This window comes from Misgurnus anguillicaudatus, chromosome 10, assembly GCF_027580225.2.
Source record: "Misgurnus anguillicaudatus chromosome 10, ASM2758022v2, whole genome shotgun sequence".
Classification (NCBI taxonomy): Eukaryota; Metazoa; Chordata; class Actinopteri; order Cypriniformes; family Cobitidae; genus Misgurnus; species Misgurnus anguillicaudatus.
This window is the reverse complement of record NC_073346.2, coordinates 40,604,861-40,621,230: the sequence shown is the minus strand read 5'-3', so window position 1 is coordinate 40,621,230 and position 16,370 is coordinate 40,604,861. Positions and strand designations below refer to the sequence as shown.

The 16,370-nt window shown below is 36.2% G+C and overlaps 2 protein-coding genes across 5 annotated transcripts; one reads left to right on the top strand and one right to left on the bottom strand.

The window, feature by feature from the left end:
- Positions 1-83: 83 nt before the first annotated feature.
- Positions 84-9,515, top strand: azin1a (antizyme inhibitor 1a). 3 transcript variants are annotated; one of them, XM_055211553.2, is made up of 12 exons: positions 84-272; positions 2,835-2,956; positions 3,464-3,634; positions 3,721-3,894; positions 4,002-4,174; positions 4,617-4,751; positions 5,451-5,532; positions 5,685-5,759; positions 5,852-6,017; positions 6,409-6,527; positions 8,882-9,096; positions 9,187-9,515. In XM_055211553.2, the coding sequence occupies exons 3-12, from the start codon at positions 3,527-3,529 to the stop codon at positions 9,299-9,301; spliced, it is 1,362 nt and encodes a 453-aa protein (XP_055067528.2). In that variant the 5' UTR covers positions 84-272; positions 2,835-2,956; positions 3,464-3,526; the 3' UTR covers positions 9,302-9,515. The 3 variants fall into 3 exon arrangements, with proteins under 3 accessions (XP_055067528.2, XP_055067527.2, XP_073728725.1); XM_055211552.2 differs by lacking the exon at positions 84-272 and adding an exon at positions 1,605-1,809; XM_073872624.1 differs by lacking the exons at positions 84-272; positions 2,835-2,956 and adding an exon at positions 1,605-1,809.
- A 1,448-nt stretch (positions 9,516-10,963) lies between these two features.
- klf10 (Kruppel like factor 10) lies at positions 10,964-14,966 on the bottom strand. 2 transcript variants are annotated; one of them, XM_055211556.2, is made up of 5 exons: positions 14,811-14,966; positions 13,562-13,717; positions 13,178-13,364; positions 12,671-13,078; positions 10,964-12,587 (listed from the first exon to the last, which is right to left on the bottom strand). In XM_055211556.2, exons 1-5 carry the CDS (start codon positions 14,829-14,831, stop codon positions 12,313-12,315), a joined length of 1,047 nt encoding a protein of 348 aa, XP_055067531.2. In that variant the 5' UTR covers positions 14,832-14,966; the 3' UTR covers positions 10,964-12,312. The 2 variants fall into 2 exon arrangements, with proteins under 2 accessions (XP_055067531.2, XP_055067529.2); XM_055211554.2 differs by having other exon boundaries at positions 12,671-13,364.
- Positions 14,967-16,370: the final 1,404 nt, after the last annotated feature.

Below are 16,370 nucleotides of genomic sequence, written 5' to 3'. Positions count from 1 at the left end.
ACTGATGACAGTGAAATGTTTGTTGAGAGTCTGCGCTGTGAGTAAATCCTCCTCCCTCTATAAACTGCGCGTGCACGTGAAGAGCAGATTCAGATGAGAGAGAACAGCAGGTCATCTGAACGATCAAGAGATCACTAATACAGACGCAATAACATTACAAGTAGCCTACTGACGATGTTTTTTCGCCAACCATTTAATCCAAGCGCAAAAGTGTCAATTTTTTGACAGGGATTGTGTATAGAGAAGATGAAGACTCTTTGGACATTATTCAGGTATGCATTCTTTTTCCTCTCAATATCAACATCAATTAATTTGAGAAAACTATATAGCCTACTTTAAGCACCAACTGATCATAAAAAGAGGATGTTATAGGGAAGAATATATTTATTTAGATATTAAGATTTTTAAAATATGCCTATACCTCAAGACTGCTAAAAATCTTCACGTACATTTATTATTACAAATTATAAAATATCATAACGATTTGAAATGTCTACATAAGAAAGCTCAGCGGATTCATTTAATATTACGCGTAAAAAATAAAATCATCCAGCGCGTGACCGGAGCGCACCTGCTATGAGAATAAACATTTTTGCGTATTGCAATTGTTCCCAAAACTTTTTACATGCACCCCTCTAAACAAAAAACATATTTGTGTGGAACACAGGCTATAGTGACAAAAATAGAATATTTATAATAATAATAAGGTAATAATTAAGGTAATATAAAAATACTAAACGGTCATTTAAAAAAATAGAAATATTAATTAAAAACTCACTAACGAGAATGATGTCGTATACAGAACATACTACTTTTATTTTTTCTGCATATCACGACAAGAAGCCTATCTCAGAATTGTTTTTTCTGCTTATATTTGTCTCTATGCTTCTGCGTGTATCTTATGTGCTTGTTTAGGCGAGATCGTATAAACCTCAGTGGATTTTCTTTAACATTTAGTCGACGGTGCAGTGTAGCCTACACACACACACCTGAGATTCGAACTCATGATGACTTTACATTACCTTTCAACCTTTGCATACTAACCATTGAGCTACAAAAACACATAAAACATTTACTTGAGGCAGCTCTGACCGTTACTCGGCCCCTATCCTGGAGTGTTTCAGTTTGCTAGTTTAAATATAAGCATCTCTCACACGCTTACTTATTATCGCTACGTCCTTTCACTGTAATTTTAATAATTGTCACGCCCACTGCAGCAATCACATATTTAAATCGTATACTTATAGGTGTGTTCGACTTAATTCAACACAGCATGACGTCAAAGTACCGCGAGAGCGAGTGGAAATTAGACTTCTCCGTATGGTTTCTCGAATCACTCTCGCGGTACTTTGACGTTGTTCTCATGAAGTCGAACAAGCCCTTTGGCTTTTCAGTAGGCTTGTTCGACTTCATGTGGCACTGCAAGAGCCGACAGGTGAATGACATCAAAATACCGCGAGATTAATTCGAGGAATCATATGGAGGAGACTGCTGTAGGTTGACTCTCGCGTTACTGGGATATCATCCGCTTGTCATGAACTCAAACATCCTACTCAGTCATCGCCCCGCCTCCTTCACCCGCTTCACACATCATTTCAAAAATCGCTCCGCCCCCTCACCATCTTACAACCGACAGGCAGCTGCTGCTGAACGCCCTCATGCGAGCATACACGCCTCGATCCGTGGATTTAAGCAATTAATGGCTCGTAACGTTATCGTTATATCTCACATCGGTTCTCTCGTTACCGTTTAAAAATTCCGCCGAAAAAGAGAAGACGGTTGAGCTCAAATGCGCACGATTTCTTTTGTGTAAGTAGCATTGGGTTTTAAGCTAACGCGTGTCTGCTATATTTTATCGCCCTTACATGTGTTTAAACACAAAGTGATTAGAATATAAAGTTGTGATGATTTCTTTGAAGCTTTCGCCTTGTTTCAGACTGAATTTACATTTTATTTAATATTTTAAAGCGGCTTTCACACCGTTGGAAGTTGCTAAGTTAGCTGATGAATGAATGAATGAATGAATGATTGACTGTTAGCATAACATTAGCCTGTCATTTAACTTAACGCGTTTTCGCACAATCTTCTGGAAATTAATGACGAATTAATATTAATTAATTTAGTTCTGCTTTTTTAACTAAACAAGGAAATTGTGTGGTAATTTTAATATTATGTAATCTTTTGTGTCAAGAGTGTCATGTGTTGTGAAATTGGCGCCTCGTTCATTTCCTGACGACTCGGTGTTTAGTATATTTTTCATAAATTAGATAAGAACGCCAAACAAAAATGAGAGAGGCTCAATTGTTTTTTGTTTTTTTACTCTTCATAAAACCCATATAAAAGTCAGTAAGTTAAATTGAGAGGAGTTTGTGTTTTTTATTGACTTTGTCATCATAACAATCTACTGCTGAGTCTTGACATTCAGCGCACGCAGAGCACACTGAATAATCGCAAGTAATCGTTTGTAGAATAAAAGTTTTTATTTACATCATATATGTGTGTGTACTCGTGTGTAAAAAATCTGTATATATAAATGCAAACACATACATGTATAAATGTAAGATTTTTTTAATATATATTGAGTATTTATATATAATAAAATTATATAAAAATGTATATACACAGGTAAATATTTCCTAAATATACGTGTGTGTGTGTGTGTGTATTTATATATACATACATTATTATGCACAACACACACACGGTGTAAACAAAAACTTTTATTCTGCAGACGATAAGTTGCGAATAGTCGTCCAGTGTGCTATGCTTTGGATTGTTTAGGTTAAATGTATTGTATAATTTGTTCATTATTTATGGTTTAATATCTCTTTCAGGTGTACGTGAACTATGAGAATAATTTGGGGGCTTTAGTCTCTCGTGGGCAATTTGACTTCAACGCTGAGCCCCCTTGGGATCCTAGCTGATAATTGGAGAGGTCAATTATTGACCTGTCCATGTAAGTTCACGTTCACACAGTTTGCAGGAGTAGTTCATCCACAAATTTAAACTCTCTCACATTTGTTTTCTTTTAATGAATCGACTGAAACTTTTGATCAGCACTCGGGAATATTCATTGAAGTTTGTTTTAGTAAAGACAGGCATGGGTAAATGTGTCTGGTTTTATAATAAGCACTATATTATGGCTGTCAAAAGAATAATCGCGATTGATCACATACAAAATTAAAGTTTGTGTTTGCATAATATATTTGTGTGTGTATTGCATGTAATTATTATTTATATATAACACATACATGTATAAATTTAAGAATTAAATTGCACACATATATTATGCAAAACCAAACTTTTATTTTGAATGCGATTAATTGCAATTAATCTTTTGACAGCCCTACACTATATTAATAATAAATCAAATTAATTTGAAATTCTTTCTTAGTTTTTATGTGGTTAACAATGGATGTTTCTCACAGGGGGGATGTTAATGTTTTCTTTGTTGTGTGTACAGTGGATATCGCTAGGACCCAAGAGCTCTGAGGCTTTTCATAATCAGGTGACCATCAGTTTCTCAATGACTATGAAGGGAACACTGAATGATGTCCACCATTGTGTGGAGGTGCTGAAGGACACCACAGCTCTCAGAGATGTGATCGATAAAAACATACATGACCAAACTCTTGCACGTATGATGGAGACACCATCTCTGCTCTGTTTGTCATTCGTGTCTTTTCTTCTTGTACAAAAACATATTTTTTGTTTCTGCAGGCACAGAAGAGCGCTTTTTATGTTGCCGACCTTGGCGTGATTTTGTGGCAGCAGGTTCGCTGGAGGGCTAAAATGGAGCGGGTTCGACCGTTTTACACGGTCCGGTGCAACAGCAGTCCAGTTGTGATTGAGCTCCTGGCTGATCTTGGCACCGGCTTTGTTTGCTCCAGCAAGGTGAAAATAAATATAAACTGTGTCTCAATCTTATCCTGAAGTAACAACCTTAATCTGAACTGTTTCAAAAAGGTTTTGAGTATCATCTTTGCGTGCTTGTCTTTCAGAATGAGCTGGACCTAGTGAAGGGCTTTGGGGTCCCATCTCAGGACATCATGCTTGGTGGCATGTGTAAGCAGCTCGCTCACATCAAATACGCAGCCAAACACAACATTCCTCTTCTGGTTTGTGACAATGAGGCCGAGTTGAGGAAAATTGCTCGCTGTCACCCCAAAGCAAAGTGAGTCACACGATTTAATCCTGACTATAGCAATACGAATGTATCTCTCAGTACCACCATAGGAATACCAGTGTAATTCTCAACCCATGTGTTATTCGTATTATTAACAACAAAACAATTGACATAAACATTGTTTAATCTGCTCTTAGCTTGTTTGGTTATTCAAGCAATTGGTAATAAAATAAGCAAATTACAAGCAAACAAATGAACATATAAATTAAAGTTTAAACAGTAAAAATCTCTTATTAAATGTAAAATAAATGTTGAAATTATTATTATTATTATCTAAAATACTCTAAAAATTATCTATAAAGTTAGCAGTTTCTTTTAGGCTAACCAAGTTCAGGTGGTTGTCTTATTTATTTTAGTATAAATGTACTATTTAAATACTTCACTTTAGATTGATCGGGTTTATCTTGTACTGATGATTATTTTGTAATAGGGTGATACTACAGTTGATGTCAGATAGCTGTTGTGAAAGAGAAAAGACGGCGCTGGTGTTCGGCTTGACGCTGAAGGACTGCAGACGTCTACTGGAGAACGCTAAAGAACTCAATCTGAACATTGCAGGAGTCAAGTGAGTTTAACATTGAAGGAATGAAAATAACTGAGATGGTTACAAAATACTGTGGGACACCCCATTGCATTTGTAAATGATATTGCATTACATACAAAATATCAAAGCATCTGTTGCATGTAGAGCTGTCACGGTTATGAAATTTGGCTGACGGTTAATTGTCTAATAAATTGTGACGATTAATTGTCTGTTTTATTGCTTTGATGTTTAATTCTCATACTTTTTGTTTGTGTGAAAATTATTTCATTAACATTGTTGTGATTATTTAAATAAAATCTTGTGCAAGGCAGTAAATATTAATACACATAATACATATTTAAAAGTAATCTCATAATGTCTCATTTATATTGGCGCTGCAGCTCCCCCTTGTGTTTTTTAGAGAGATGTGCAATCATTGTGGTGATCTGAAATCACGATGAGGTTAAACAATCACGATGAGATGATTATTTAATCATTGTGACAGCCCTAGTTGCATGCAAACAAATACCCTAAAGCTTTTTTATAAAGCATAATTTCATTGGATATATAATGTCAGGTCACTTCAGTTGCATCATACAGGTGTCCAACCGAGTCACGACAGGTGTGGTTGTTTCAATATAATTACTGGAACTACAAAAGAGTCATGCTTAACAAGGAAGAAACTTTGAATATAAAGAAAAGTTTTGAATTTGAATCAAAATGCATTAATTTTGTGCGCAGATTCAACGTTCCCAGCTGCTGTCAGGACGCAGAAGCATTGTGTCGTGCTGTGTCTGAAGCCCGCTGTGTTTTTGATATGGGGGTAAGTCATGATGTCATGGTTCAAATTCTGCTCTAATTATTTTAAATAAAGAAACTCTTGATTCCTGAAAAGATAAATGTTATTTTTCTGCTGGATTTATGTCCAGCCAAGACTTTCTATTCCTCGATTTTAATTCATTAATTTCTTCTTAGGAGGAGCTCGGCTTTGAAATGAATATTCTGGACATTGGAGGAGGCTTTGACGGAAGTGAGGCGCAGTTAGAAAAGGTGTCTGAAAATCTAGAAACTTTAAGATGATTTCATGTATTTTAAGTAGTGATGCTCTTTCTCTAAGACTCTGGGGTTTGTGTTGTGTGTAGGTTAGCGCCACATTGAGACCCATGCTGGACATGTACTTTCCTCCATCAACCAGCTTGTCAATCATTGCTGAACCCGGATCTTATTATGTGTCGTCTGCTTTCACGCTGGCCGTGAATATCATCGATAAGAAAAGCCTGGGGCGGGATTTTAGCGATCAAGCACACAGTGAGTCTCAGTCAAAAACAATCCCAATACATCCTATGCTTGAGATTATGTTTTTTAATCAACAACATGATGTGACGGCGCCTGTTACCACAAGAAATTATTTAGTCTCTCTAAAATAAGAGGAAAATCCTCAAAGTTTGAGGCTTGTGTTTTTATTTAAAGCATTGACAAATTATTTAGGAAACAGTCAAAAAACCTTTTTGGGGAGGTAACTACTTTTTTATACTTGGTGCTTATGTACTTCTGTTCCTGTCATGTGTTCATGTAGCTCAGTAGGTTGTTTGTTTGATCCCAAGTGAACAAATCAAACTATAGCTTAAATCCACCAAGTTGCTTTGGATAAAAGAAAGCATCTGTCAAATGCATACATGTAAATGTGTGTGTTTTTCAGATACATTGTCAGCCAATGATGAGCCAGAGTTTCTCTACTACATGAATGATGGTGTTTATGGGTCTTTCACCAATAAGCTGTTGTGTGAAGATTCTGTATCAATGCCACTGGTGCACAAGGTATACAGTCTTTGGATTCTTTACATTTAATGTCAGTATGAATTTTAGATTATGTGTTTTAACTCGTTTCCTGACAGCCTTTTTTTAAAAAGTTGCCCGCCAGCTTTTTTGTCAGTTTCACAAAATGCCTTTCAGCAAAATGTTCTTCTTAAATATAAAAACATACAAATATATCACATAAAAAGAGCAGATCCTCTGCTTTCAAACAAACAAAACGGGAACAAATGTTTCAACCTATCTTCATTTGTTCTCTTTTTGTAACTTCTTAAATATGGGTACCATACTTTCCGGACTATAAGTCGCTCCGGAGTATAAGTCGCATCAGTCAAAAATGCATTTTGAAGAGGAAAAAACATATACAAGTTGCACTGGGCCATACTTTGTGTTTATTTAGAAAATGATTTCACAAAACCCAAGCCCAAGGACAGACATTTAAAGGTATAGCGGAGGATTTTCTCGAATTTTAGAAAAGATCCGCCGCCTTCACTTTTTAAAAAAATGCAATTGTGCAACACTCCTGTTTGACAACTAGGAGGACCAATAGTCTTGATGATCCACCCGGAAAAAGAAAATCTTCCGCAATACCTTTAATCTGGAAAGGCAAGTTATTTAACTTAACAATGGCACACAGTACAGCAGTCTGAATAGGTGTCCGTACATGTTAACGTAACATTTATTCACCGAACGCAATAGCATATCAAACATACCTGGGAGGCTAAATTAAGCCAAATCAAGTTCAAAAAGGTCCCGAAGTCATTCCTCATCATTTCCAAATCCATTGAATTACATAAATACAGGAGCAGCATAGAGTGGACTCTTAGCGCTGTAAACGGTAATGGTTTCTCTTAGGTTCATATAAATTAATTTTGACATACAAGTCGCACCTGACTACAAGTCGCGGGACCAGCCGAACTATGAAAAAAGTGCGACTTATAGTCGGGAAAGTATGGCAGGTTTCTTCAAAAATACAAAATTTTGAGCAAAAAACTAAAATAATTGCATTTTTGTAAAGGAATTTTGTTAGAGATCAGATTCAGAACGATTCTTAAAACATACACGGAGTTAAAAAAGTATAAAAATTGTTTTTGCTTCAGTTTTTTTATAAATTGAGTGCCTAGGGCTGGGATAAACGATTATTTTTTAAACGATTAATCTAGCGATTATTTTTTCGATGCATCGATTAATCTAACGATTCATTTTATCAGTCCGATTCGACTTCGATTCTCGATTATCTCCCCATTAATTAACTAATAGCAATTTATACATGTTGATTTACATATCTGAATGTAAACATTTCAATATATGTTCGTTGCTCTTAAAATTTCAAAATAAAAAAGACTATACAAGTGCAAAATACTGCATTCTTAGTCAGAGGTAGCATTCAATAAAGCGTTTGCAGCTCATACTGTGCCGTTTAGTAACAGTATAAAAATCTCAAGTTCAAATTACTTTATTTTACATGGATTTATGAGCAAAACCTCTTCAATGTGCCTTTTGATGGTCAGTGTAACTTTTATAACTTGATTTGTTTAATCCACATTGTTTTCGTGCTGTTCTAGTCCATTTAATGACAGATATAAACACAATTATAGACTTAAGAAGCACATATATTATTAAATCTCTTTCACTTAAGTTTGTTAAGATAGACTAGGACTCATTTACTGCTGGACAGAGAGTGAATGAAAGCGCAGTCTTCTGGCAACAGTGACATATTTCATTGCTTTCTGTTAAATTGCTCAAAGTCATGACTGTTTAAAACACACTTCACATTCATGATTTTAAGGTAAAATGACACTTTTTCGCGTCAATCCACGAGCATTTAAACCATAAGCAAAGCACTTTCACTTTAATTGAGCATGAGCAGCGCAGCAGAACCGACGCAGAAACGATTGCAGCACTGTTGCTACAGAGCCGTGAGCCCGCGCTGCTCATGCGGCGGGGTGCATGCTTGTTAACATGGGCGCTGAAAAAAACACGCGCCGCACGTACTGCTCACACTTGCTGTGTGAAACCGGCTTGGACTGAAGCCACTCGCGTTGCTACTATTCTACGGCGCCGCTTTTTGGGTCTGACGAATCGACGCGCATATTTTGCGTCGACGTATTTTTTGCGTCGACGTCGTCGATTACGTCGACGCGTTGTCCCAGCCCTATGAGTGCCATAACCCTATCCTAACCCTAATGGATAACAGCGGAATTACAGATTACTATAAAAACTTGTCAGAAAAGCATGGGCAGGGAAATGTTTTCTTTTAATTGACGTGATAACTCATCAATGGTGGGGAAAGAGTTAACCTAGTTCATAAACCCAGATTGACTTTAGTGAATGTAATGTGATGGTGTGTTTTCACTCAGGAGGTGACTGCAGAAGAGCCCCTGTTCTCTAGCAGTTTATGGGGACCATCTAAAGATGATCTGGATCAGGTGCTGGAACGATGTCTTCTGCCAGAACTCAATGTGGGCGACTGGCTTCTTTTCTCCAGCGCAGGGGACAACAGTCTGAGGGCCACATTTACAAACGCGGACGAGCTCGAACCGCCTGTTTTCTACACCATCACTGAATACGACTGGTGCGCATGAATGCTTTTGTCATGTGTACCTAAAATGCATTATAAACCTGCTCTGAGTTTAAAATTGATTTGTTTTTCGTCTCTCTGCAGGAAAGAGATTGATAAATTTGGCATCACTTTGGACAGAAGGATAAAAAACTTTTCTCTGGTACCATGTTGCCTACAGTCAAACATGTCTGAGGCGTCTGTCTCTACCCCAGCTTAACGTCAACCCTGTTGAGTTTTGTAACCGTTGTATTTTCTAAACGGTGTTTTCAAGCACTTAAGAACGTGGCATCTTCTCAGGAGCTTCAGTTGCTCTACTGATGGACTACAAGCTAAGAGATGTGATTAGCTTTAACAAAATAGCTATTTACAGATACAACCATTATTATTATATTTAAGTCTGTTTTATACTTATATAAACAGGTTGCATATAATATTTCCTGTTATTATTTGAAATCAATCCATATATTGAATAGGAAGAAGTTATTTATTAAACCTAGACTATTATGTCTACTTTGATAATATTAACAGAGATCCTTCAAGAAATGTGTTCTGGTATGTGTGGTTTGTATTATATGAATGATCAGGTATGTAGGTAAGATAGGATATTTGTTATGGAGTTATTTTACTAAATGTTATGCTTTTATAGGTAAACTATAATGGAAACATACTTGACACAAGTATGCAAATACTAATGCTTTGCTAATATTACAAGTTGCACATGATTAGCATGTTGCGATTGCATTAGCAAACCTTTTTTCCTTTTTTAAATGTCTGTGCCTTTATTCTTTTTTGAAATAACATGCACAGATGAATTGTTTACAGTCAGAAACATTAAAAGGTAAATTGGGTACATTTAGATTTTATTTTTGATCGACCTTTTGCAGTGCACACTGTGTTGCGCATACCTAAGCTTATGTAGCTTGAAGCGTCTGTGTATCCAGTTATGGAGTATGTTGCACTCCTTATAGCTGCTTCGAAGCAATAATCTCTAAATGTCAGCTACAGCACTGGATAATAATGCTGGAAATTGTGGGAAGATATCAAAAGTGTTATCAGCATTGGTATGCCAAGGTGTTTTAAGTATTAAGTGATGTTTGTTTGAGAATGTGATGATGGTTGGAGCATGTGATGCTGGATTATGTGGAGAGCAGTCAGGGTCATACGCGTGGAGATTTGCTGTTTTATCAAATGAAATGAAGTGCAATCTGAACTTTGAATCTGTTGTGCTTGAATAGAGTTGGAGATTATTTCATTTTCAGGACCAAAAAACCCACATGATGGCTTCAAGTTCTCCTGCATAGTTTTAACCCCTTAACTGGTGTAGCCCTTTTTGGGTGGGTGTGAAAAGTTAATATAATTAATATTTAACAGTAAATATAACTTTTAAATTAATATAACTGCCATTTTTTGTAAGAAGCACAATCTTGGTAAAAAACGAAATAAACTGTTATATCAGTTTACATTTATTGTAATAAATAAAAATAATGCAATAAAGTATATATATCACACAAAATGAGGTTTGCGTTAAACTTTTAGTGGGTTTACCAACAATGACCACTAGGTGTCAATAGTTTGCTGCATACTCTTGTCACAAATTAGTAAAATTACTGTCGCTGCATTATTATTACTGTGAAAAGGTTAAATATATGAAAATGAAGAGTTTCGTTGCAAAACGAGATAACCACCGTTTTTTTAATTGTTCAGAAATCTCGTTTTTTGGTTGTGCATTCCAATTAATTTCAATGCAACTGCAGTTGGTTTGTTTTGATTTAAACCTTCATAACTTAAAAAATACAGCTAAGAAGCACCATAAAACAAAATAATAACATGATAACGTAATAATAAACATGTTTTGAGAAAAAATTTAAAAAATGGATTTATCTCCTTTTGCAACGAAACTCTTCAAATATTCTTATATAGTTCCATAGATTAAAATTTAAATGCTAATTATTGACATAAACCCCGGTGTCCCGCTTACGGCACAGCACCAGTTAAGGGATTATTGAATGATTGATATCTATGAAATATGTTTGTATCATATCAGAACAAATACTGTTTGTCATTCACAGTGCTGTCAATAAAATGTAATTAATGTGACTTTTTGATTTTTTTTTTAATAATGAAAACTTTACACTTTATTACATTTCATAGAAGACCGACATCGCCAATCTTCAAGCTTAAACCATGTGATCTTGACATGTGTTGGTAACACTTTACAATAAGGCTCATTTGTTAACATTAGAGGTCGACCGATAGTGGATTTTACAGATACCGATAACTAGGTTGGTCCGTTCTTGCCGATAACCGATTAATTGACCGATAGTTTTTAAAATGGAAACTTAAAATATCCAGCTTAGCCGGATAAATCATGAATAAAAGTAACCAGCTGGATATAAACTAATGAAAATGGATAGTGATAATCATGACATTAAACATTTGGGTTGGATTTATCTGGGTGTACTTTTGTTTGAGGTACTACTAATATTAACGTCGTGTCAGCCTTTACGACAAACTTAGATTCCTCCTGTTGTTTCTCTGCTAATGCAACAAAATTTTTTCATGATATGGAGCGATGGACACAACTCGGAAAAACTATCACCATGGATTTTTGCAGATAGCCGATCATTTCACCAATGAACTATCTGTGCCGATTAATCGGCAAAACCGATTAATCAGTCTACCTCTAGTTAACATGAACTAATAATGCATTTATACAGCATTTATTAATCTTTGTTAATTTCAACAATTACTAATACTTTATTAAAATCTTGTTCACGTTAGTAAATGCACTGTGAACTAACATTAAAAGCTTTATTTCTGTTAACTAACATTAAAAAGATTAATAAATACTGTAACAAATGTATTGCTCATGGTTTGTTCATGTTAGTTAATACATTAATGTTAACTAATGAACCTTATTGTAAAGTGTTACCCATGTTTTGCTAGCTTGTGATGCCAGTTTGTCTGTAGTTTTGTGGTCTGAAGGTCACATAGGAGTTGTCCTTGTGTTCACTCATATGTAAACACACATCAGACCATTGGTCATTGCACTGTGTCTTTCTTTTATCTTGTGCGTTTTTAAGTTTGCATGTTAAGTTTAAAACAGATCAAATAAAAAAATGTCTTAAGACTTCTGTGTTCTCCATCCAACTGTTTTTAAATATTAAAAATGATTCCTGTATGAATGGCTTTCTCGAAAGATTTGCTCCTGATCCACCTCCATCTTTGTCAACTCAGAGTCTTGGGGGCCAAAGGTTGTAGATTGCGAGAGACAGTGGTGATGTTAAGACTGTTGATATCTTTCTGCCACATCGATGTTCTCCTGGCAGTAAGATGGCGACTGGCATGCTTAGTAAGGTGATCGCTTCGCATAAAGCGACTGTGGCAGATGAGGCAGGCGAAACGCTTCTCTCCTGTATGTGTGCGTCGATGACGTGACAGTTCATCAGATCTGGTGAAACGCCTCATGCAACCTTCCCAGCTGCAATGAAATGGCTTTTCACCTGGAAGAAGAAACAAAACAGTAAACATTAAAAAAAGGTAATCATGAGAGGAGTAGTGATGACAGGTGAATGGTGCTCTGTACCTGTATGGGTTCTCAGGTGTGCTTTTAGGTGGGAGCTTTTGAAGTACGTTTTCCCACAGTCCGGGTGAGAGCAGACGTGGTCGCGAGTCCGTGATGGAGCTGCTTTGGAGACGGCGCTCTTTGGGGAGGAGTTGTGGCCTGGAGCTGGAGCAATAGCAGTAAACTTCAAACCAGATGAAGGTGCCAGATACGTTTGTGTAGGTGTGACTGGCTGTGGCACAACGACCATCACTGAACCTTTGGGCATCTGAGCAGCCACAAAAACCACTGACGCTTGGCAAACGTTTGCTGAACTAGCAAGGCACTGCGAAGGGACGGGCACCATGGAGCTGGGTGTTAAAGGAATCATCTGTAACACTGAGATCGATGGCACGCTTTCAGGAGGAACACCAGACACCGGCCGGGGGGCTGGAGACACATCGGAGCTGAGAGGCTTAGGGTTTGAGTCATTGCCATGTGGGCCTTTAGATTGACAGTGGGGGTTGTTAAAAGAAATGTGTTTGTTACCAGATGAACACTCGATGGCTGATGTTTCAGCAGGGCAGAAATAGTTTATGGGGGATGATGCTTCTGAGGTGTGGCGGATTACACTGATAGCTTGAGATCTTGGCTCTTGGATGGGACTGTTGGAGGCGACCTCTGCCGACTCCTGATCACAGCGAGGGCTGTATGGTGGGGTCATACACTGCACAGCCTATAGTATAAAGAAAATCAACAACCAATTTAGGATGTAATATGAGTATTTTATTTTCACATTGCATAAATGGGAATCACGGGAGAGCGCTTTATTATAAAAAATAAATATATGAAATTGGTGGTAAACCCATGCTTATTTTAAGAAAAAATGAAGTGTTCATGAGATTTATTTTGGTGATTTTATTTGTCACTCACAGAGGAAGTCTGATGGATCTCGGTTGTGACGGAACTCTGTGAATCTTCAAAGAAATCAGACAAAGGTGTCAAGGGCCGAAATTCCCTCTGCTGGAAATTCTCAGAATTCCCAGCTTTCCAGTTGTCTCGCACACCTGACTCCTGATTTGACAAACTCTGTCAGAACAAAGGTAACAACATGAAGAAATAAGACATTCCTCCTAAATCTGATGCTTATTAATGCAGCAAAATACAGCAGTTTATTTTAGTCTATTTAGTTTTGCAGAATCAGGCATTTATATGTGATTTTTAAGTAATAAAAGACAATATCTCAGTAATATTAATGTTAATAACTAATTAATGTTAACCAGTTAAAAGTGAGAATTGTAAACTTCACTGGAGTGATTCTTATTAACTCACCAAAGTATTTAAAGTAAGAAGGATACATAAAAAACATGCATTTTTATAGTAACAAAGCACTATTGTATTATATATAATTGATCTACAATCCAGTTTAATTACATCAGAAGTTCCTGTCATTAAATTACTGGACAAAAATAAGAGTAATCCCTTACTTTACTTTTTCAAGAAAAAAGTAATTAAACTAATTACTCAGTAACTAGTTACACCCAACACTGCATATTTACATACACTCTATAACCTCAGTAGCACATAGCACATACATACATAGAAAATACTTGTCCAACCAGTTAGAAATGACATGATATGTACATATTATTAATAATTAAAAATAATAAATATATTATTGTGTGTAATTTGTATTATTTAGACCTACATTTTACCAATATAAACATTTAATATTTCATATCTTTTATTTGGTATTTTAGGTTTATATTACTAATATAAAAAAATGTAACAGTTTGTTCAAAGTTAAATGAACATTAAACATGAACAAGTCTTTACAGAATACAATTATAAAATAACAGCCTCATGCAAATCATTCTGGGAATCAACATTTTCCACTTATTTCTTTCAGATTTTGGTTCCCAGAATGCTTTGCACGAGGCTGTTTTTTTAGTTTCATAACGCCTTTGCATGCTCTTTAAAATTGAATGAAATAAATGAATGCACAACTGGTAAACAACTAATACACACGTACATGCACGTGCACACATGCACTAAATAAACACTGTATGTCACTGAGAAAAACTGGTTAAACGCCTGCACCTGAAGCAAGAAATGAAATTAAAATATTTTTTAAGCAAGTAGATTATAAAACAGTCTTAAAAACATCGATATGTTTACTTACACTTTTAAAAACAGGCCTCATACTGATTTATTCTGACTCGACGGGTAAAACTCATTGTAAATAATACAGTAAATGTTTCTGACAGTTCAGATTCATTCAGACTTCAGTAAGCCGGGGGGCGGGGCTTCGCCTCCGGCCAATTATGGACAAAGGTGTGCAAACCGCTAACCAATGAGAAGAGAGAGTCGATGCGTGATCAGTGAATGATGCGCGCGGTGTGTGAAGCGTGGTACACAGTCAGCTCTGATTCCAGACGCGTGCACTCGACATTCTACCCGAACTCCATCTGCTGAAGAATTGTCAACATTTACTTAAACGCAAACTTTTATTTAACAAATTTATTTAACAGTCACAGACTGTTTGGGAATACTTCCAAACCAAAGATGCCCTAAACTTTAATTTCCCTCAGTGGTAAAATTAAGCTCAGTGGTAGAGCATTGCATTAGCAGCGCAAAAGGTCATGGGTTTGAACCCAGGGAACACACATGGTGATAAAAAAGGGGTGTTGTAATGCAATGTAAGTTGCTTTGGATAAAAGTGTCTGCTAAATGTAAATGTAAAAACCTTTTGAAGTATAGGAACACTTTAGAATTGTGACAAGATCATGAAAGTGAATATATTTTTGCACTTATGTAAGCTCTAAACATTAGTTATTTTCATTATGAATAGGCCTATAATATTTATAAACCATAAAAACAAATCTTTAATCATGACTGAATGTGAAATTAGAAGTTTGATGATCAAAACGTTGTTAAACTGTTAAAAAACTCAATTAGATTTACCCATCAGGCCAAAGCGCACCTGTCAATCAATCAATCAATCAATGATTTTGGCTTTGGTGATTGTAAGATCTGCAAATTACACAAAATAATAATAAATGATTACTGTTAAAGGTCATCATTTCCTCTACTGAAGTGTTACTGAATCTTTTGGTGAGCTGAATTTCACGACTGACCTTTGTCCTAAATATGTGTGAGGTTATGAGCATGCGTGTGTGCGTGTGTAAATCTAGAGCACTCTGGCAAAGGCCAAATGTGCAAGTATCCCATAACCATTATTTGCTTATACTTTACATTTATTCAGTTGAATAGAGTTATTTTGGTGACTGAAAACTTTGGTGTCCAAAGACACAGCCTAAGTTTCAGGATTAGATTTGAATAAAGAAATGAGAGATTGCGCATTACAGTGATTTGATTTAAGGACTGTTGTAGAAGGTAAAATCATTGTAAACCCAACTCAGTCTCTAGGTCATTTGTCTGTTTGTTCATCCCACCCCAGAATAAATAAGACATCATGATATGTACAGTCATGATCAGAGCGAAATAAAACAGCAGGACTGCAGATATTTACACAAATAATACATAAATGTACTACATTGAATGTAAATGATTTTATTATGCAATCAAATTAATAGCGTAAAGGAATTTGATAGACGTAGAGAATCATATTTAAACACTCAATGCTGCAATTGACCAATCCCAGTGTTACCACCCCATGGCTAAAGAACCATCTGGACTGAAGGACCCATTTCATCCTGAAGCTTTCTGCTATTTTTAGCTC